The sequence below is a fragment of the Carcharhinus amblyrhynchos genome, chromosome 6 (assembly GCF_965287045.1).
Source record: "Carcharhinus amblyrhynchos chromosome 6, sCarAmb.v2.hapA, whole genome shotgun sequence".
Classification (NCBI taxonomy): Eukaryota; Metazoa; Chordata; class Chondrichthyes; order Carcharhiniformes; family Carcharhinidae; genus Carcharhinus; species Carcharhinus amblyrhynchos.
In genome coordinates this window covers 83,943,152-83,966,717 of record NC_137329.1, presented here as the reverse complement: position 1 = coordinate 83,966,717, position 23,566 = coordinate 83,943,152, and the positions used below count along the sequence as shown (strand labels likewise).

General features: G+C 41.9%; 1 protein-coding gene across 3 annotated transcripts in view; it reads left to right on the top strand.

The window, feature by feature from the left end:
* The window catches only part of ttll12 (tubulin tyrosine ligase-like family, member 12), a 36,580-nt gene extending 15,772 nt beyond the window's left edge, over window positions 1-20,808 (top strand). For 2 of the 3 annotated variants that reach the window (XM_080190819.1, XM_080190821.1), the window contains exons 8-14: window positions 3,714-3,908; window positions 5,711-5,822; window positions 6,913-7,067; window positions 8,172-8,253; window positions 11,738-11,806; window positions 13,646-13,784; window positions 19,518-20,808. In XM_080190819.1, coding sequence (XP_080046945.1) covers window positions 3,714-3,908; window positions 5,711-5,822; window positions 6,913-7,067; window positions 8,172-8,253; window positions 11,738-11,806; window positions 13,646-13,784; window positions 19,518-19,675 — 910 coding nt within the window. In that variant the 3' untranslated portion in view covers window positions 19,676-20,808. The remainder of the gene's footprint in view (window positions 1-3,713; window positions 3,909-5,710; window positions 5,823-6,912; window positions 7,068-8,171; window positions 8,254-11,737; window positions 11,807-13,645; window positions 13,785-19,517) is intronic. The other variant, XM_080190820.1, reaches the window with a different exon arrangement.
* Window positions 20,809-23,566: the final 2,758 nt, after the last annotated feature.

Here is a 23,566-nt window from a genome sequence, read left to right as displayed (position 1 = left end):
GGTCAATATTCAGCACTGCCCCAGATTCTCCAGGAATTGAAGGGGCTGGTGGAGGGTGGGGAGGGGAGGTGGCATTAGTGTGGTGGCAAGTTATGTGCTGAAACCGCCAGGAATACATTTAATCACATTTGGCAACCTTACTAATATTGGCATGTGGTGCCTAAGCTAATAACCTCAAAATCCAGAGAGGCATTTTGTCTACACTTAGAGCTTTACTTCAGTTCATTTAAGACCATAAGACATAGGAGTAGAATTAGGCCACTCGGCCACTCAAGCATGGCTGATATTTTTCTCATCCCCATTCTCCTGCCTTTTCCCCATAACCCTTGTTCCCCTTATTAGTCAAAAACCTATCTATCTCTGTCTTTAAGACACTCAATGACCTGGCCTCCACAGCCTTCCGCCGCAAACAGTTCCACAGATTCACCACTCTCTAGCTGAAGAAACTTATCCTCATCTCTGTTTTAAAGGATTATACCCTATAGCCTGAGGCTCTGCCCTCAAGTTCTAGTTTTTCCTACTAGTGGAAACATCCTCTCCTCGTCCATTCTATCCAGGCCTCACAATGTCCTGTAAGTTTCAACAAGATCCCCCCTCATCCTTTCAAACTCCAGTGTGTACAGACCCTGAGCCCTCAACCATTCCTCATATGACAATAATTCTTGCAGTAATTTCAAAATGCCCTCTTTATTGATGATATTCCTGAGGGACTGGGTTTGGGGCAGGAATAGTAGGGGGGACAATTAAGAGCCATCCCTTCAAGAGCACTATGACTTCAGAGAAGCATCAGGTGAAGTCTTGCTTTCTCAAGTATGAATTGCAAACTGTACCCCGTACTTCAGTTTATTTGACAAATGAGAAAAGTAGAAGATGGTGTAAGGAGGGAAAAGGTGAGGGAAGGACTGTGGTACGGAGTAAGCTTCTGAGAAGAAAAATATGATTGTACTGGAGATAGGTTTCTTCTTCCTTCAATATACATGTTCCTCATACTGGTGAAGAATGTAAAAATCGTGTTGAACTAGGAAGAGAGAGGCTCTAACCTAAATTACTACCAACCATGGCAGGCTCTAAATCATAGTATTTGATAAAGTTAAGAGACTTGGTCAAAATTCCCACATGACAGCAGCTGTTAATTTGGACGAACATGTATGAGGCTCAAGATGCAACTCAAGTGAACCTTTGCCTTTAAAGGTGTGAAAGAAATGGTTATATCTGACTCTGGCAATCAGGCCACTGATTTACCCATTTTCCAGGGATAATAAGATCCAACCAAATGGGCTGCTTACTTCTGGATAGTGTTGAGCTTGAATGTTGGAGCTGCACTCATCCAGGCAAGTGGAGAGTATTCTATTGGATTCCTGATTTGTGTCATGTAGGTGATGGACTAGGGTTTGGGGAGCAAGCAGATGAGTTATTTGCCACAGAATTCCCAACCCCTGACATGCTATTGTAGCCGCACTATTTATAGGGCTAGTCCAGTTCAATTTCTGGTCAATGATGTTGATGGTGGGGATTCAGCGATTGTGGTGCCATTGAATATCATGGAGAGATGATAAAATTCTCCCTTTTTGGACATGGCCATTGTGTGACAGGAATGTAATTTACCAGCTAGCCCAAAAGTGTTGGCCAGTTCTTGCTATATGCTGGCAAGGACTATTTCAGCATCTGAGGAATTATAAACATTGTAAAACTATCAATAGACATCCCATATCTGACCTTATGATGGAGGGAAGATTACTGATGAAGCGGTTGTGCCCAGGACACTACCTGAGGAACTTCTGCAGCAATGTCCTGGAGCTGAGGTGACTGGCCTCCCAACAGCTATAACCATCTTCCTTTGTCTAGGTGTAACTCCAACCAGAGGTGTGTTTTCGCCCATGATTCCCACTGATATCAATTTTACTTGTGCTCCTTGATGCCACACTCTGTCAACTGTTGCCTTGATGTCAAAAACAATTCATTCTCATCTCACCTTTGCAACTTAGCTTTTTTGTCCATGTTTGGACCAGTGCTGTAATGAGGTCTGGAGAACAATCTAGATTGTGCATCAGTGAATGGGTTTACTGTGAGTTGGTGCTCCTTGATAGTACTATTGAAGATTCCTTCCATCACTTAACTGATGGCTGAGAGTAGATTGGTGGGTAGTAATTGGTCAGATTGGATTTGTCCTACTTTCTGTGGTCAGGAGATAGCTGGGTGATTTTACACATTGTTGGATAGATGTCAGTATTGTAGTTGTATTCGAAGAGCATGGCTAAGGGCAGGGCCAATCCTGGAACACGTCTTCGGTGCTACAGCTGGGATTTCGTCAGGTCCATAGCCTTTGCTGTATCCAGTGCTCTCAGCCTTTTGATTTCAGTTGATGTCACATGGAGTAAATTTGGAGACTGGCTACTGTGGAATTTTTTTTCTTCCTCTCCATGGGGGAAGTAATTAAGCAACATTCATGGTTACTAATCACCAAACCCTGTTAGGAATGTGCTGTATGAACACAAATGAAAACAGGGTTGTTTGTTAGTGTGATGTCCCATTCAGACAGCTTGACTAAGCATACCATTAAGCCATCACAAAATGTAATTTGGGTGAGATACCTGAAGGCAACAGTTGTCAGTTGAAATCTTCTTCAAGATTGGAGCCAGATATGGAGGGGAGCAAAAAGATTTGTCATGTCCATAAATATAAGACAACAACACAATCCTTATAATTACAGTTTATTATCTCTTTCCCTCAACCTTCCTGCACCCTGATGGTGCATAGGTCAGATTTTCGTGTGTTTCTGTAGCTAATTATTCCTGGACCAAGTCACTAATCTGTCATCGGGGGCTTATATTTTGTGGGGCACTAAACTACATCAAGCATAGCCACGCTCTCACTCTTGCACACAACTACACACACACACACATTCTAAGGGGCGATTTAGCATGGCCAATCCACCTAATCTGCAAGTGTTTGGACTGCGGGAGGAAAGCCACGCAGACATGGGGAGAACAGAGGGATGTTTAGAAGGATGAGGGGGGATCTTATAGAGACGTATAAGATAATGAAAGGGATGGATAGGGTAGAGATAGAGAGATTCTTCCCACTCAGAAAGGACAGCAGGACTAGAGGGCACAGCCTCAAGATAAGGTGGGGGTAGTTTAGGACAGAGTTGAGGAGGAACTTCTTCATTCAAAGGGTAGTGAATCTCTGGCATTCTCTGCCCGTTGAAGTGGTGGAGGCTACCTTGCTAAATATATTTAAGACACGGGCAGATAGGTTTTTGACAGACAAGGGAATTAAGGGTTATGGGGGAAAAGCGGGAAAGTGGAACTGAGCCACTTCAGATCAGCCATGATCTTATTGAATGGCGGGGCAGGCTCGAAGGGCTAGATGGCCTACTCCTGCTCCTATTTCTTATGTTCTTATGCTTAACATGCAAACTCCATACAAACCAGGCCAGAATCAAACCCATATCCCTGGCATTGAGAGGCAGCAGTGCTAGCCATGTGCCGCCCTGCACTTTATTGTGAAGGAGAATGATCAATAGGGTTCCCAATTACTTGACAGCGCAAGTTTTTTTAAAGCTTCAGTGATCATTATATCTGAAATCTGGGAGGTTGTTCATGCTCTGAAACCAACCTTAGAAGTGGAGCTTATTCAGTGTGAAATAAATGTCTTGCTGCATGTTGGAGAACTCACCTTTTTTCCTGTACATTTGTATGCACTATCTGTAGGACTCTGAGTGAGCAGAGGCCCCATGTCATGGTGAATCAGTTTCCCTGTGAAAATCTGGTGACGGTGAAGGATTGCTTGGCTGCTGTGGCACGGCGAACCGGAGGAGTGAATGGTCCAAAATGGCTGTCCCTTACATATAACCTTAGCACAGAGCTACCTCAGTTTGTTAGCTGTTACCAACAACGGGAAGACAGGTGGGCCAGGCACAAGGTTTGGTCTTATTGAATAGATTGTCATTTATAGCTGTTATCTGAGCCTTAAATTACATTCTTCTTGCATTGCCAGTCAAATTTAAATTAAAAAGAAAAAAACTTGCTGTTAACCTGAAAACATTTATACTGTTCCAGCGTCTGTTTAAATCCGAGAGGTGATGAGTCATCCCAGCCAAGTATAATTCTGCTGTCACTCTATCAGTTTGTCATTTGTTTTGTGACTTTGTGAAGGGGGCATCTTCCACTTTTACCCTTTGTGATATTTAAGAACTGAAATTACATTTTCACATTTACTGTGTCATGCACATTAGTCTGAGAAAATTAAACATTTTTCCAATTGTTGCAAGTCCTACACCGAGTTCAGTTAACTCAGCACCTGCTTCAAATTAAATCTGGGATTGCTTTTTGTGAATATTCAAATGCTTCAACATGTATTTGTTGATTGTGATGTTGGAAGAGTTGATGCAAGTTTTTATGTCCTATAAATTACATTTGCTTGGCACTTCCTTGGGGATTTGCAATGTGCAGCGTTGAATATACATATAGACCCAGTTTTATCACTGATCCATGCTTTTTTTAAAAGATGCATTTTTGGGACATGGGCATCGCTGGCTGGCCCATTTATTGCCCATCCCTAGTTGCTCAAGGGCAGTTGAGAGTCAACCACATTGCTGTGGCTCTGGACTCGCATGTTGGCCAGACTGGGTAAGAACAGCAGATTTCCTTCCCTAAAGGGCATTAATGAACCAGATGGGTTTTTCCAACAATCAACAATGGTTTCGTGGTCATCAGTAGATTCTTAATTCCTGATTTTTTTTTTGTTTACTGAATTCAAATTCCACCATCTGTTGTGGCAGGATTCAAACCCAGGTCCCCAGAACATTAGCTGAGTTTCAGGATTAATAGTCTGGTGATAAAACCACTAGTCCATCACCTTCCCCAGAATACTTGAGTCTTGATATTTGAATGTGAGTTGGTCTCATTGCCCTGGGCTAGTGATGAGAAAGAAAAAACAGGGGCACCCGCTCCTGTTCACATGGACTATGATTTGTTTTGAGAAGTGTGCATGTGTGGACAATCGGTCAGGGCACAATAAAAGTCAGTTGTGATTTTCAAACCCCAATCTGCAGCCTGCGCTGGTCTAATAGATTGCTGACACCCACTGTTCTAACATAACATGTGAAACGTGAGGTACCATAAGGGTGTCTGTAGAGATGTCCTACTTTTGGGAGAGGAGGGGAAACAATTGGAGAAGCAGTTGTCTAAAATGAAATGTATTGTTATTGATTTGTCTCAGTGACCAGAGCAGCTTGACACGTTTGACTTCCAATGGGACTGCCTGGAGCTGAAGTCCAATTATTTATCCTTCCATTAGGGAATCTGCACTAGAATTCAAATCTGAAACTGAAGCAGATGAAAAAGATGAGCTTAACTTCCACGCTGAATGCAATGCACAGTGCAGTCATGTGTTAGTTTACGAGATATGCAAGAATGTTTCTATTTTTGTGTTTAATGCAAGGATCAAAGTAGGTATTGGCACTCTTGTTAATTCACTAGATGAAAGGCAAATACTATCCTGACTGTTAAACTCACACTGTGTTAACTTGCTCACACTGTTGTGAACAACATTTGAATCTTACCAACACTACCAAATTCTAGCTGTTCATCTCATCACAGTTTGTGGGATCTTGTACCTTAAGTAGCTGCTACATTTGCACATGAAACTAGTCACCATATTATGTAAATGTATATCTTTATTCCATTTACTTCACGCTGTTCCTCAGGGGAGAGGATAATCACTGGATCTGCAAACCCTGGAACCTTGCTCGAGGTCTTGATACACATATTTCTAACAACCTCAACTGCATCATCCGTCAAAGAGAGAGTACGCCAAAGGTGAGTTAAATTTTGATTTATTATTGTCACATGTATCAGTATACAGTGAAAAGTATTGTTTCTCACATACTATACAGACAAAGCACACCATCCATAGAGAAGGAAAGGAGAGAGTGCAGAATGTAATGTAGCTAGGATGTAAAGAAAGATCACCTCAGTGTGAGGTAAGTCCATTTAGAAGTCTGATGGCAGCTGGGATGAAGCTGTTCTTGAGTCGGTTGATACATGATCTTAGACTTTTGCATCTTTTTCCCGATGGAAGAAGGTGGAAGAGAGAGAATCCCAAGATACGTGGGGTCCTTAATTATGCTGGCTGCTTTGCCGAGGCAACGGGAAGTGTAGATAGAGTCAATGGATGGTAGGTTGGTTTGTGTGATGGATTGGGCTACATTCACAACCTTTTGTAGTTTCTTGTGGTCTTGGGCAGAACAGAAGCCATACCAAGCTGTGATACAACCAGAAAGAATGCTTTCTATGGTGCATCTGTAAAAGTTGGTGAGGGTTATAGCTGGCATGCCAAATTTCCAAGAAATGTTCAATGTGGGAATATGAAATTATTTACAAGAGCACAAAACTCCCCAGAAGAGCTCAGGTCAAATGGAGTAGTGTTGTATCATGCAGACCAAGTAGTTCTCCCCTTGAGTGCTTTATGCTTATTTCAAATGGAGTAGTGGTGCTTTTGTTCACCTTATTGTTGCCTGGACTGCAGTTCTCTCCTTTTTCAAGACATTCTTTCAAACCTATCTCTTAACCAAGATTTCTGTCACAGTTCCCAATGTGCTCAGTGTCAAATTTTGTTTGATAATGTTTCTGGGCAGCACCTTGGGATGTGTTGCTACGTTAGAGCTAGTATTGCAATGCAAGCTATTGGTTCACCACCCATTTGCCTTGTCCCAGATAGATTGTTGGTGGCGATGGTTAATGGTGTGCTCCTCAGTTGTCAGTCAGGACATCAATATGGGGAGGTACCAGAGAGCACGGGGGAACATAGCTCAGCGTGAGCTAACAATTTACTGGATGAACAAAATTGAGAGAGAATGTTTCTGTTTTGGGAGTTTTACACCAATGATATAAAATTTATTGTTCACAGGTGGTGTGCAAGTACATTGAGAATCCTGTGCTGTTTGAGAGAGAAGATGTGGAAGGATTGGTTAAATTTGACATTCGATACATTGTCCTGCTTCGCTCTGTCCAGCCATTGCAGCTATATGCATACAATGTATTCTGGCTCCGCTTTTCCAACAAGTATGAGATGATGAAATTACTCTTGGATATTTGGAAGTTTTTAAACTGATGCAGTTTTTAAGATTTGTATGTGGGACGTGGGTTTGCTGAATTTGTTGTGTACTTGGAGGGTTATGGTGCTCGAGGAGGTTATATTTAAGATTGTGAAAAAGGTGTCAGTCAATTATCCTGGATAGTGTTCAGTTATACAGCACAGCAATTAGCACTACTGCCTCTTAGCGCCAGGGACCCTGGTTCAATACTAGCCTTGAATGACTGTCTATGTGGAATTTGCATGTTCTCCCCATCTTTGCCTGGGTTTCCTCCAGATGGTCTGGTTTCTTGCCACAATCCAAACGTGCAGGTTAGGTGGACTGACCATGCTAAAATCGCCCTTTAGTGTCCCAAAATGTATAGGGTTGGGGGATTAACAGGGTAAATATGTGGAGCTACAGATATAGGGCCTGGGTGGTGTGTTCTGCCAGAGTTGATGCAGACTCATTGGACCATATCGCCGCCTCCTGCATTCTATTTTTCTATACGCGTCTAGAAAAATGCCTTGGAGACGGATCAAGAGTGGATCATTGGGATAGTTTGTAGGTAATTTTAAGTCTGATAGATAGGTGTGAATAAATGGCAGGAGAGGGAACCTGGTGGTGAAGCTGCTAGGAATTTGGAACTGAATCTTCAAGGCTACATATCTGCTGAGAATGGCTATTTAAGTATTTCACTTGTATTAGTTAATGGGGAAGTTGCTTTTTTTTTAGTTTGGTGTGTCACTTGCCTGTTAAGTAATGTTTAGTCTATGTTGATTTTAGGTTGTTCTGGTAAAAATATTAAAATGTGAAAACTTACCATGTGATTTTTTTTCCATTAGTCGCTGGCAAATTCATATCTCTTTTAAAATTATCTGTCTCTGCGGGGATTTTAATAATGTTTAATTTTACAATATAAACATATCAGAACAGTTCAGTCTGAAGTACTCATCGACCAATATAAACAGCTTGCAATTTGAGATCTTATAGTTTGCATGTCATCCATTATTTTTACAACACAAACTGGAAGGGGCCCATGTATTAATTGGGATATGTTAACAGTATGAACAACCTTTTGTTAATTTTCCAGGCCCTTCTCCCTAGATCATCTTGATGATTATCAGAAGCACTTTACAGTAATGAACTATGTTGATGACTCCCGGCTAAAACAGGTAAGAAAAATTATTTTTGATTTCCGTTATCAGTACTAGTCATAGTAATGTAGTGGATTTCTATGTTTCTTTTGTTTTTGTCTCCCCTAACCCACCCTCTTGCTGATGTTCTCTGGTCTGCTACTCGTTGGAGTGAGATTCCCAGGTTGTGGATGCAAACTGGACCTTGGACCATGTAGCAATTCATGTGACCTTTAACCTTCAGTGAGAGCAGGTGATTTGGTGTTGACTGATTACAGCGACTTCTAACCACATCCAAACTCTGTAGCAGCAGTATAGCAGGGGTTGCTGGGTGGAGTGAGAAGCATACACCACAGCAAAATGTTTCTTTGTCAAACCATTGCAGTTGTCTTTCTTAGACCTTCTGTAAAAGTGTCGTTCCAGGTCTAAGTGACATTTTCTTCCCTCATTCTTCATTCTTTGCATTCTGGACAGTCCAGGTATTTCTCACAACTAACTCATCTCTCTGTTTGCATCTTTTGTTCATCAAGTATTCTCATGTTCCAGTAGTTAGATAATCATTACTTCATAGACAATCATTACTTCATAGACTTTGGCCTCAGTTTTACCAAAATATCTTTCACCTTTCATATGTTGTTTAATCTTCCTAAAGCATAGTCCTTCTTTTGATTTCTTCTTCACAACTCATATTTTCTGACATTAGGTGGCATAGTGGTCAGCAGTCCTGCCTCTCAACGCCAGGGACCTGGGTTCGATTCCTGGCTTGGGTCACTGTCTGTGTGGAGTCTGCACGTTCTCCTCATGTCTGCGTGGGTTTCCTCCGGGTTCCTCCCGCAGCCTGAAAGACGTGCTGGTCAGGTGCTTTGGCCATGCTAAATTCTCCCTCAGTGTAACCGAACAGATGCCCGAGTGTGGCGACTGAAGGATTTTCACAGTAACTTCGTTGCAGTGTTAATGTAAGCCTACTAGTGACGCTAATAAATCAACCTTTAACCCACCAAGGCAAACAGTCGTGTTCAGCTGTGCAATTATATCCCTTCTAATTGTAATATGTATGTCCCCGATGCTTCTAAAATGACATGATCTTTATGACATGACATTGTCTTTATGTTATGACATTGTCTTTATGTTATGTATATTTCAGTCAGTCAGTCTCTGCAAATCTCTTTTAGAATTGCTGTATGGTCAGTGTTATCAGCAAATCTGAGATTGTTTAAAATCTTGCTACAAATAGAGACCTATCAAACATCGTCTTAGTGCAGGTTTCTTACTGTTTCCAGTAGTGGATTAAATAAATCCAGCACTAGTGTACGCTCATAGCTGACACCAATAACACTACAGCACTAAACCACCAATAGAGAAACTGCTGCTGCTGACTACAACTGAAAGAGACAAAGAAAATCAACTGCTTTTGAGTGAATTATGTATCAGAGGGATTGTGGGCCCTTTTCTGCAAACCACTTTTCATCAGCATGGAAGATTCCAGAATATCTATTGAGTTAGTGACCTGACTGTTCCACATAAACAGTATTGGATTACCATTTTATGATCCACCTTGCCTATCCATTACTTAGTTAGGAGAGGGGTAGAATATGACTCTCTACAGGCTTTTTTCCTCTTGCATCTTTGCCTTTTAAATGGCTTAACAACCTGAGGAAACAATGTCTTTTTTTGTATGTTAAGATGTCATGTTTCAATTAATTTAGAAGATTTACAGTACATTCACTTAAAAGCTTGTGGTTTAACGCACTGTGGAAAGCTTGCCATTTTCCAGCATTCATTTGGCCACTTGAAGTCCATATTAACTGTGCAACTTTCAAGATAAAAGCCCACTTTGGTACATTTAGATAATTTACATATTGTTTTCCAGAAGAATCATGAAGGCCCTCTTCTGATGATCAGTGAGATATTTTTTCAACACCTGTCTGTCTGCCACCTCCTTCCTTGAATAGTACCTCAGTCAATTAACTCATTCCTTTCTGCCACCAGTCCTCCCCTCGATATCCCATTCCACCTCCTGCCTAACCTTTCTTGAGCTGCATTCACTCTACGTATTAATGTTATTACTACTCGGATCCAGGTATACTGTTGTTTGTAGGGTTTGTCAGTCTTGTTCTAGTTCCCTCTCTCCTGCATCTCCTTTTTGTCACGTCAATTTCAGTGGTGCTGCTTGTTCTCGTTCTACCTTCATGGACTTCAGTTTTTTGTCTCATCAAATAGACTTTTCAGCAACACTGTTGACAGCCCAAGCATTCACACTACCTGGAATTTGCTTTTTCCCATCTTGCTACCTGCTCTCCCAGATACTTCATCTCTGTAAAGTTTTCGTGATGATTCTGCCATCTGTGCAAGACCTCCTGAATTTACCTGCAGAAGATTACCGACTGCAGTGGGCCTTGGCTCATTTTGTTCCACTTCTTGGGCTTCTGCTAAGTTGATTTGCTGCACCTCTTCACTCAGTCATGATGAATCCGCCCTGGCTTTCATCTTGCATCTCATCTGCCTCCATGTTTGCCAAATTGTCTATCAGCACTTAAAACACAAAAGCCACCATTTGAAAATGTGACTGCTTTGCAAAACACCTCTGCTCTGCCCAGCAGAATGGCTCCAAGTTACCTTTGGTTCACCACCTGGGCCTTCTTTCATTGTAGCAGTGCTGGACACAAGTTTCAAGAGCAATAATTCCGTCTCCTCCGCAATCGGCAAACCTCTGAATCGAACACCAATCGCAGTCATTTCAAACTTTAGCGAGATCTCACTTACAAACCTGGTTTAATGATGAACTGTATTCCCAGGACTTTCTTTTTGTTACATTCTCGACATAACATGCTATTTTGTCTCTTCAATATCTGCATATTTTGTCCATTACTTAACTAATATCATTCCAATTTCTTTTCTTCGTTTGTCCATTCATATATTGTTTCTTTCATTCACTAATACACCTATCCGCCTCCAATTGTTCAGTTCTGAAAAAAGGTCCATGCCTGAAACAATAGTTTTTGTTCTCTCCACAGCTGCTGATTCAGCTGCTAAATGGTCACAGCTTTTCAGCTCTACTGTTAGATTTCCAATATGACTGACAGGGATGCTAATAATCTTTCATGTGGAGAAACATGTGATTGTGTGTCTTTTAAGCATGGATGTTGAGGGATTATTAGGATATCCAGAATTGCTTTCTACCAGATCATTTTAAATGGATCCTGTTGCAAAAAGAATTGCAGCATTGGTCAGATCGGTACCTTGTGTTGAGTTTTATCTCTGATTATTAAGAGACAAGTAGAACTGCATTCCAATCTCAGTTATGAAATGGAGTGAAAATTACATTAGACGGTATAATGATTATTCTAGTATTTAGTGCCAGAGAAGTACAATTGTAGTTACCCGATATCATTACTGTTTGTATTCTAACAAAAATGAAGGGCTTTCTGCACAATATCAATATTATGCTATCTTTACTTTTATTGCATTAGTATACAGGTTGTGACATATTGGTCTTAATTACTGAATTGTTCATTATTCATAGGTTCACTACGATGAGTTTATTCCAATGTTTGAAAAGCAATACCCCAAGTATCCTTGGAAGAAAATAGAGGTGGGTTCCAGTGATTGTGTCTTTTCCATAGAAATCCACAAAATCTACAGCGCAGAAGATGGTCTTTCGGTCTACTGAGCCTGCAACGATTCTTTTAAAGAACTTTTGAGCTAACGCCTCTCCTCACTTCCCGAACCCCACACGTTTACCATGACTAATCCACCTAACGTACACCTCTTGGGACACTAATAGACAATTTTTTTTGGCCAACCCACCTAACTTGCACATCTTTGGACGGTGGGAGGAAACTGGAGCGTCCAGAGGAAATCCGTGCGGACACAGGGAGAATGTGCAAACTCCATACAGACATTCACTTAAAGCTAGAATTGAACCTGAGTCCCTGGTGCCGTGAGGCAGCAATGCTAACCACTGTGCCGCCCTTTTGAGGGTTTTATTTTTGTGAAACATTTGTAAGATGTATTCATTGAGTTTTTGTTCTAGGCAGCCAGCTAGGCCATGAATTTGGTTACGTAAGAAATGTCACCACCAAGCAGAAGTGCAAAGCTATTTGTATCAGGATAGAGGGCCTCAGGCTCCTGGGACCAGCCCTGGTGCAAGTCTTGTAAAAGCTGGACCGTTGTACCTGAATAAAGTCGGGTCCAATATCCTCATAGTGCTGTGGGAGTGGGTTTAAATTAATTTGACAGGGAAGAGGGTACCAGGTTGCAGTAGCACAGAATAGAGGCAAGTGCATAGAAAACTGGGAGGGATAAACAACAGAACAAAGAATAATGCAGGAAGTGCAGGAATTAATTGTAGGAACAAAGCTAAGCCGACCATTATGGATTGGAAATGTGTGTGTGCTAACGGGAGAAATGTTGCAAATAAGATTGACAGTTTAGAGGTGCAAGTTGCCACATGGGGTTATGGTATAGTGGCCGTAATGGAGACAACACTTAAACAAGGACAGGAGTGGGAATTAAACATTCCTACCCGCAGCACATTCTAGAGGGATAGGGAAAGAAAAAATTAACGAGAACAGATAGCATTATTTATGAAGGATGATACACCATATGGTTCAAAGATTGCATCTGTTTGGTTCAAGTTAAGGAGCAGAAAAGGAGATGTTATATTACCAGCTCTTTACTATAAGCCCCTGATTACTGAGAAGGAGATAAAGGAACACGTGTCGTCTAATTCCAGTGAGACACAAAAATAGAAGAACAACGATCATCCAGTTGTTCACCACAGCTCCCAGATACCCTCTTGTCCCCGTGCTGTGTTGATGGTTTGGCACCTCCAGCAATTTGCAGGGCAAAAATGATTCGAACTCCGACTGCAAAAAGCCTCATAGATGAAGAAATGCTCCACTTCCACAAATTCCAACCCATTAAGCTTCTGTATTAACATAGAATCCCTAAAGTGCAGAAGGCTATTTGGCCCATCAAGTCTGCACTGACACACATTTTTATCTTACTGAAGCTCTTTCCTCGTAACTCTATGTATTTATCCCACCAATTCTCTAACCAACACATCTTGGGACGATTTAGCACGGCCAATCCACCTAACCTGCACATCTTTGGACTGTGGGAGGAAACCGGAGCACCCTGGAGGAAACCCACGCAGACACGGGGAGAACGTGCAGACTTCACACACACAGTGACCCAATGCTGGAATTGAATTTGGGTCCCTGGCACTGAGATAGCAGTGCCAGTTACTGTGCCACCTGTTATGATGTGACCGATATAGAATCGGATAGTCTCTGACCCAAGATGAACAAAAGCAGGTGATCTATAGTGTTTCAGAAGATATTCATGTTATTGTAAACTAAAGATGAGTTACTTTCCTCTTGGCTTTACTTTGTCAATATTATTTTAACTTTTATCATTTTGCTGACAGGAAGAAATACATAGAACGTTTGTTGAATTGTTTCAAGTGGCTACAGCTAAACCTGCCCCGTTTGGTATCTGCAACTATCCATCATCCCGAGCAATATATGCTATTGATCTCATGTTGAAATGGGACACTGACAGTGATGGTAAGTGTTTCCTCCTTGGAATTTTACTGTCCAGAACCCATACAGCCATCAAACCAACTGCAAAACCACAATGCAGATAAACATTCTTTTTAGTTGATATGAGCTGTAATATGTTACTATAAAAATTTCAAGCTATTGAGAAATCTATGCAAGTAAAGCTTGGCTTTCATGCAAAATGAAGTGAACATGTTGGTGACTTTAAGGGGCATCTTGACAAATACATGAATAGGATGGGAATAGAGGGATATGGTCCCTGGAAGGGTAGGGGTTTTGGTTCAGTTGGGCAGCATGGTTGGTGCAGGCTTGGAGGGCCTGTTACTGTGCTGTAATTTTCTTTATGTTTTGCCAGTTTAACTTCAAATCCCTCTGGATTTAGTTACAAGCAGAAAATGTTGGAAATACTTTACAGGTCTGGCAGCGCATGTGCAGAGAGCCACAGAGTTAATGTTGCAGATATGACTTTTTATTAGAACTGCAAGGTTAAAAATGAGGAAGTGAAAGCTTGGGGGTTGGAAATGAGGACAAAAATGGTGTGATAGGTTGGAAGGCAGTAGAATTTAAATGACAAAATGTTTCATGGTACAAGACTAAACTGGATGATAATGGGACAAATTCTTAAAAAAAAATGTCTAGAGCACGTGCGAATAGCAGGACCATGAATAAGCTGCTGTTCAAAAGCAAAGTAAAGGAAATTGGGGAGAAATAAGAGAAAAAGAAGCAAACTACCAAAGCAATATAGAACAGCAGTTATAATTTAAAATATTATACATAATGTTGAGAGCAGAAGGCTGTAAAATGCCCAGTCAAAAGATGAGGTGCTGTTCATTGGAATACTGAAGCAGGGCAAGGACAGAAAGGTCAGAGTGGGAGCGTGGTGGAGAATTAAAATGACTGGAAGGGGAGTGGAAACTGGAATCATGCTTGCAGACCGAAAGGAGGAGTTTGGCAAAGTGGTCACCCATTGGTCTCCCCAGTGTAGAGAAGACCACATTGAGAGCTGCAAATGCAATGTACTAAATTGAAAGAGGTACAAGTAAGTTGCTGCCTCGAGACAAAGGAACGTTAGGGCCCAGGATCGTGAGCAGGGAATTCTGAAACCCACCTTATTCAGGCTTGATCGATTCTGAAATAGATGGTAGGACTCAATTTCTTTAAGTTAAGGTTTATTAAATATTACAAAAAATACAGAATTAATGTTTAGCAATGGCAATGGATATACAACAAGACTCTGATCTCTGTGGGGCACTTTCTCCTTTTCTCCTACTATTTTTCTTTGATGTGAGCATCACTGGCTAGGCCAGCATTTATTGTCCATTGCTAATTTCCTATGAGAAGGTGGGAGTGAGCTGCCTTCTTGAATTGCTGCAGTCACTGAGGTGTAAGATATGTAGATAGGCCGACTTATGTAGATAGGCCGACTAGAGGTGAGGCTATTTTGGATTTGGTGCTGGGTAATGAGCCAGACCAGGTGCTAGACTTGGAAGTTGGTGTGCATTTTGGGGATAGTGACCACAATTCGATTACGTTCACCTTAGTGATGGAAAGGGATAGGCATGAACCTTGGGTCAGTAGTTTCAGCTGGGGGAAGGGTAATTATGAGGCTATTAGAGAATTAGGAAGCATTGGTTGGACTAGGAGATTACAGGGACTGGGAACGTCCGAGATGTGGAGATTTTTCAAGGAGCAGCTACTGCGGGTCTGTGATAGGTATATCCCTGTCAGGCAAGGAGGATTTGGTAGGCCCAGGGAACCGTGGTGCACTAAAAAAGTTGATTCGTTGGTTAGGAAGAAAAAGGAGGCTTATGTTCGGATGAGGCTTGAGGGCTCAGGTAGTGCATTAGAAAGTTTTAGATTGGCTAGGAGGGAGTTGAAGAGGGAGTTAAGAAGGGCTAAAAGAGGACATGAGATGACTTTGGCTGATAGGATTAAGGAGAACCCTAAGGCGTTTTACAGGTATGTCAAGAACAGAAGGTTGGTTAGGGCAAGATTAGGGCCAGTTACAGACAGTAGAGGGAAGTTGTGTGTGGAACCGGAGGAGATTGGAGAGGCGTTGAACCAATATTTCTCTTCGGTGTTCACGCAAGGGGACATGAATGTAACTGAGGAGGACACTGGGGTGCAGGGGTGTAAAATAGATAGTATTGCAGTTGATACGGGGGATGTGCTGGATATTTTAGAGGGTTTGAAAATAGATAAGTCCCCTGGTCCGGATGGGATTTACCCTAGGATTCTCTGGGAGGCAAGAGAGGTGATTGCGGAGCCTCTGGCTCTGATCTTCAGGTCGTCGTTGGTCTCTGGTATAGTACCGGAAGATTGGAGGACAGCAAATGTTGTCCCATTGTTTAAGAAGGGGAGCAGAGACTTCCCTGGGAATTATAGATCGGTGAGTCTTACTTCTGTGGTGGGTAAGGTTTTGGAAAGGATTATTAGAGACAGGATTTATAGTTATTTGGAGAGTAATGAATTGATTAGAGACAGTCAGCATGGTTTTGTAGCGGGTAGGTCGTGCCTTACTATCCTTATCGAGTTCTTTGAGAAAGTGACCAAAGAGGTGGATAGGGGTAAGGCAGTTGACGTGGTGTATATGGATTTTAGTAAAGCGTTTGATAAGGTTCACCATGGTAGGCTTCTGCAGAAAATGCAGATGTATGGGATTGGGGGTGATCTAGGTAATTGGATCAGGAATTGGCTAACAGATAGGAGACAGAGGGTGGTGGTTGATGGTAAATATTCGTCATGGAGTTCGGTTACGAGCGGTGTGCCTCAGGGATCTGTTTTGGGGCCACTGCTGTTTGTAATTTTTATTAATGATCTGGATGAGGGTATAGTTGGGTGGATTAGTAAGTTTGCTGATGACACCAAAGTCGGAGGTGTGGTTGATTGTGAGGAAGGGTGTCATAGTTTGCAGGGTGACTTAGAAAGGTTGCAGAGCTGGGCCGCGAGGTGGCGGATGGAGTTTAATGCGGAGAAGTGTGAGGTAATTCATTTCGGTAGGAATAACAGATGTGTTGAGTATAGGGCTAACGGGAGGACTCTGAATAGTGTGGAAGAGCAGAGGGATCTAGGTGTATGTGTACATAGATCCCTGAAAGTTGGGAATCAAGTAGATAAGGTTGTTAAGAAGGCATACGGTGTCTTGGCGTTTATTGGTAGGGGGATTGAATTTAGGAGTTGCAGCGTCATGATGCAACTGTACACAACTCTGGTGCGGCCGCACTTGGAGTATTGTGTGCAGTTCTGGTCCCCACATTACAGGAAGGATGTAGAGGCTTTGGAGAGGGTGCAGAGGAGGTTTACCAGGATGTTGCCTGGTATGGAGGGGAGATCCTACGAGGAGAGACTGAGAGATTTGGGGTTGTTTTCGCTGGAAAGAAGGCGGCTAAGAGGGGACCTTATTGAAACATATAAGATGATTAGAGGTTTAGACAGGGTGGATAGTGATAGCCTTTTTCCTAGGATGGAGAAAGCTAGCACGAGGGGGCACGGCTTTAAATTGAGGGGGGGTAGTTATAGGACTGATGTCAGGGGTAGGTTCTTTACCCAGAGGGTGGTGAGGGACTGGAATGCCCTGCCAGCTGCAGTTGTAAATGCGCCTAGTTTGGGGGCGTTTAAGAGATCTGTGGATAGGTTTATGGACGAAATGGGATTGGTTTAGATTAGTGGGTTAGTGTTGTTTTTTTTTAAAAGCTGGTCGGCGCAACATCGTGGGCCGAAGGGCCTGTTCTGCGCTGTAATGTAATGTTCTATGTTCTAAGCACACCCACAGTGTTGTTAGGGAGGGAGTTCCAAGGTTTTGATCCAGTGATAGTAAAAGAACAGCAATATATTTCCAAGTCAGGGTGATGAGTGATTTAGAGGGGAGCTTCCAAGAGATTCTCTGGTATCTGTTGCTCTGGTCCTTCGAATTGGTAGTGGTCGTGGATTTGGAAGGTGCTGCTGAAGGAACTTTGAGTTCCTGCAGTGTCGTTTGTAGATGGTACACACTGCTGCTACTGTGCGTCAGTGGCAGAGGGAGCAAATGTTTGTGGAAGAGGTGCCAATCAGACTATAGTCTGTCTTTCTCTGTATGCGTGCCAGTTATGTCTTGTAGCCCTCTTTTGCCCCCATTCTGAGAGCCGTACATTAGACCGTTGGACCTGACCAAGATAATTGGTTTAATTTGAAGTCATTGATAATCCATGGAGATGCTCTGCTGCATCTCCTATTCCGGTAAGGCACATACAGCCTTCCGATCTCAACATCGAATTCAACAATTTCAGATGATTAGTTCCACTCACCTCGATCCCTTTGTTGTCATTTTATTTAATTTTTTACTGTTCTCTACCTTTTTATTTCTTTGTTGTCTTTCCTTTATTTTTCTTTCCCCCATTCTTTCTTCCTACTTTATCCCTGCTTTCCTTACCCTTCCTCCCCCTTTGCTTCCACTTCCCCCTTTTCCTAAATTTTATCTCTCTCCCACCCATTCTCTCTCCATCCCCTCCGCCCAACCTTTATCTGGCACAGATTACCCTCTGATTTCAGCTTCACACCCCTTATTCCCTCTCTGGATAGCCATCAGCAGTCTTTTCCCCTGGTTTCCATAGCTATGACTCATCTTTCATTCCCTCACCCTGCAGTATAAATATCTCCCACTCTCTATGCCTTTTAGCTTTGATAAAGGATGACCTGGACTCAAAATGTCAGCTCTTTTCTCTCCTTGCATCTGCTGCCATACCTGCTGAGATTTCCCAGCATTTTCTCTTTGGTTTCAGATTCCAGCATCCGCAGTAACTTGCTTTTAATTGTGATACACAGGTTTTGTCTGTTGACAGTTTTCTGATTGACCAGTGGATTGGTTTGGTGTCTATACCTTTGCAATGTTGATTTACTAATTAGATATTTTAAAACTTTATGATAATATTTGGTTATCAAGTATACTGAGTATAACAGTTTTTTTTGATCTACCTGAATCAAGACGCATGCTCTAAGGAGTAAGGTCCTCTGTTGGAGGTACGGGAGGATTGGGATGGGATAGGGGAAAACATAAAATACTGCCGTCGCTATTGAAAATAGCAGTGGTGAGCATTCTGGTGAGTGCAAACAGTTGGTCGCAGTGGTGGGGGGAATGCGGAAGGAGAAGAGAAACAATAATCAGCAACATAAAGAGAAAATGCTGGAAAATCTCTGCAGGTCTGACAGCATCTGTGGAGAGAGAACAAGAGTTAGAGTCTTGATTCTGGATAACCCAGATTCCACAATCCGTGGTAATTTGCTTTTATCAACAATAATCAGCAGGCAGCGTGACCAGAGTCTTGACGAAGCTTGCATTTATTTTCTTAATCCTGTTTTTACATGTCGCCAGCTTTTTATATCTTTCATAAGAGGCAGATCTGAAGGAATAATATTGACTCCAACAGATGTAAATCTGCCTTTTCAACTCTGGGAGGGGGGGGTTAGGGGTTGAGAGAGGGGAAATCGTTCTCAGACCACACACACACACACTTTTGACAAAATTGTATTTATATTCCTAACCTCTTTTTAAACGTGTGGACAGTTTTGTGTAGCTTTTACCAAGGGAAGATGTTTTGATTCTGCTCAAGTCTTTCAAGAATAATTGGAAATCCTATTTTTGAAGTATTGTTGCACTAAATATACTAATTTCACATGTTTGTGTGTCATTAAAGAGGCAGATTTCAAGTTGTATTTGAACCTCTGTGCAAACACTTTATTGATATTTGCTTTTGTTTTAAACAGGAAAACCAATCATGCAGCCCCAAGTTCTGGAGGTGAATTTTAACCCAGATTGTGCCAGGGCCTGCAAGTATCACCCAAACTTCTTTAATGACGTTTTCCATGTACTTGCCTTGGATGAAGTGGCTGGTTGCCCTGTTACTCGTTTGAGCGAATGCTAAGGAATCTCATCTGTCATTGCTGTGTGCATTATTTGCAAAAGTTGCTGCCAATCTTGCAGTTGGAGGAAGATGCTTAAATCAATTAGCAAATGTTGAATAACTCCAGTCATTAATTCCTGACAGATCTGTACATTCTTTAAGAAATTTTGAATATTACAATCTTGTTTTTGAAAGGAAGAATTATTCCCTTTTTATTTTCCCTATAGTTGGCTTTTCAGTCAGTCGACCTCCTTCTTTCCTTTATGAAGCAGGGTCTGGAAACGTACGTAGCCTTGCTTTCAGAAAGCTTTGAGTCAGCACAACCCATGAATGTGATCAGAAGCCAGATTCTGGGTGCAGTGCCTGTCAAAGAAGTGTACGTTTCAGGACCATGAGAAACCACTAGCAGGTGGCCCAAAACTAGTCATGGCCAACCAAAGACCAAATACTCAAACGGGAGTGGGGAGAATGTTCTTCAGGAGTGTTCATTTTGAAGAAGTGTAACATATGAGAAGTGGAGTGGTGTAGTGTATTTGCACACTCATTTCACACGTGGGACCTAGGTTCATATACAACCAATTATGGAGATGGAATTCACTCCATTTAATTAAAGGATCGATGTGAAAAGAACCCTTTCTGCGCCTGCGAGCATGTGACTGATTTAACACAAATTGACCTGATATTGGAACTCTCATTTTTGAGTTGTATCATTTCTTTGTAGGGTGATTTGTGTTGGAAATCGGAAACAATCTCACCTGTAATGGGTCAGGAGTGCTGGCTGGCTATACATCGAGAGGACTTACTTGAGGGCCACCCATCATAAAAGAAACCCATCCAGTTAATTTTTGAATTATGCTTTTCCTGCTTTAATCACTGAAGCATGCCCAGGACTCAGTAGTCAATTAGACAAGTTGACTGGGACTGAGTGATTTTAAAAAGAGTAAGGTTTATTTATCCATAGCAATTGGGCCTTAAAGCAGATTGATAAATCAAACAGCAACAGGGATTAATTTTCAACATAGTTCTCCTCAAGTTCAGTTCCTTCCTGTGCAAAAATCTCTCTTCAACTGAGTTGTTTCTCTGCGTTTATATTTAGGCTGTTGAAGTCTTCTTTGATTTAACGCAATTAAGATAATTGATTTCTTTAAAATTTACTGCCTTGTCTTGCTCATTCTTTCCTTGTTTACAATTTTTACAGTGAGTGAGAGCTCTCAAACTTATTATTTGCATATCATTACATTCTCTCATTTTGTTACAAATTGTATTCCGCTCCCATGAATTCTAGCTTTACCAGTTTTCTAGAGTGATTACGGTATTTTAAGGCCCAAAGATACAGGGAACAGAGCCAAGGCACACAGGTGAGGAATAGTTGAACTGTAAACTAAATCTGGACTATATAATGAGCAGGACTGTGCTGCTGAGGTTGTGGCTGAGACAAAGTGGGGAGGTTCCACCAACTACATCTAATCTGGACTCCTGAAATTCAGCCAAAATTGGTAAGGGCTTTTGTGTCCAGAATGAATATCTTGCCTCTCGAAAAGCATCAGGATTGCAATGAAAATGGCTGAAATGTTTTCCAAGTAGTGTACAATTTCATATCATGGAGAAATTGTTAAAGAAGTGTTGTTAGCTTTTCAATCTATATTAACAATATAGGGTAAAATACAATGTCACATTCTACTTCTTCAGTCTGTAATGAATAGCTCCAAGAAAATAAACATCTGAGAAGATATTAAAAGTTGAAAGTGTGAGAAGTTGTGCAACAGGAAATAGTTAATCTTTAACCTTGGATTCTCAACTACTATTTAAGTTCAATGTAGAGCATCATTTAGGATACAATGGCTGCATTTTGTATAGCATGCCATTCCTGACATGGTAACTGGAACTGAGTGCTACTTTTACTTTGTCTTTCTGCTTTTTCCCATGTGACTATAATTAAAATTCTAAGTGCTGGCATTGTGCATGTAAAACACATGATTTAGCGGTGATGTTTATCATTCGTAGAACCCATCCTGGTGCCTCCATGCCAATGCCTCTACTTTCTCAGGAGGCTAAGAAAATTCGACATGCCAGCTATGACTCCCACCAACCTTTGCAGATGCACCATAGAAAGCATTCTTTCAGGTTGTATCAATGCTAGGTATGGCTCCTGCTCTGTCCAAGATCATAAGAAACTGCAAAGGGTTGTGAATGAAGCCCAGTCTATCACTCAAACCAGCCTCCCATCCATTGACTCTATACTTTCTGCTGTCTACGCAGTGCATGCAAGTGTATCCTGTTCAAACAAGGAGGCTGTGCAGCACTGCCAGGACACTGCATCACTGGTTAACCTTTGTGCAAACGTCTGACCACCACCATAGAGCAGCCCCACAATTTAGCACTGCATCCCTGCACATTCCTCTCCAGGTTGTTAGGAAAAAGTGGGAGGTTTTCTTTCCTAAAGAGGGTATGAGAAGGCTCACCCGTCAGACCAAGATGACCTGGATAAAGGTGGCATAGAAAGTGAGCAACTGTGGTGACACCCACCAAAGCTGGGTCCAGTGGAAATGGGAAACAGCTCAATGACCTGTTCTGATCTGTAGGGAAACTGCTAGTGTCACAACTTCAACAGGAGTCTTGTGTGGCCATCAATAATGTATACATGTGTGTGGGCAGCTGTGCCAGAAGAATGAATGCATGATCAGCATTAGTACTGTATTGTGTTTGAGGCCAAAATGCCTGGAAGTTACCTTTTCTGTGCTTGGATGTAACGTTTAAATGACAGGTCCAAATGTGTGAATGTGGATGTATGCAGACAAGTGGGTTTGGTGTCACTACATGTTGATTGCATTTTGTCATACATGAGAAGCAGGCACTCAATGCCAGAGAGATGTTGAGAAGGAGATGTTCCAGACTGGAGACACCTCAACCACTGAGGAGATTGAAGAGTGAGGCTTAAGGAGGATGAGGCAACCATCCTGATGGTGGTGAATGGACATGCAGGATGGATGCAATGAAATATGATGTGTTCAAACTGTGCATCTTAAACTGATTAAACCTCTCTCCAATTACCTTGGACCCAATTACTACAAGCCTGAACATGCACCTACCTCCTGTGCTGTACCATGACTATCCCAATCCCACTCTAACCCTGAACCTGCCATTATCATGCTTTCGTTCCTGAGATCCAACCCATGAGACCTTTGAATACCAAACCTGACTCTGGACCAGACTCATACTGATTACAACTTCTCCCTTTGACAATGACTGTTCCTTCCACCACCTAGCACTCGGTTTGACCCTAGGAGCCCATCATTGATAGCATGAATCTCACCTTTTAGGCCCTCCATCCATATTTTAAAAACTGCTTGACTTCCCTTATAGGGCCACCACAGCCAGGACACTAGGCCCTTCCCTCCCTATACCTTCCTATAACCAAACACCACCCTAGGTCCACCTTCTCTGCCCTCCACAACGTCTCCCTAAACCCAAACAACAAACTTTCAATACTTGTGTTACAGAGTTCAACATGGAAACATGCCTACTTTAGTCTTAACTGCACAAAGCCAACTGGTGCATGCCACATTTAAACAATCATGAACCAGTAGCCACAAGATTCTCATGTGCAGCTAATCTGAGGGTGGTATTTTTTCGAAAACTGTCATGTTGATGAATATTTGTGGCATGCAAATCTATTACAAAATACATATCACCAAAGGCTGGGGTAATGTTGTTTAAACTCTGCAAGCGTGTCCCTGGCTATGTTGCTGCATCTCCTATCTGGAAATTTCATATCCTGCCTAATTAAATCTCTCAGTGCATCATGTTTTCTGCTCATGTGGACTCCATAAAATTCCCTCCATTGTTGCAAATGTCTACTTCCTGGTTCATATGTTTTAAAATATTACTTCTAGTTTTTGAAATTAAAGTTTT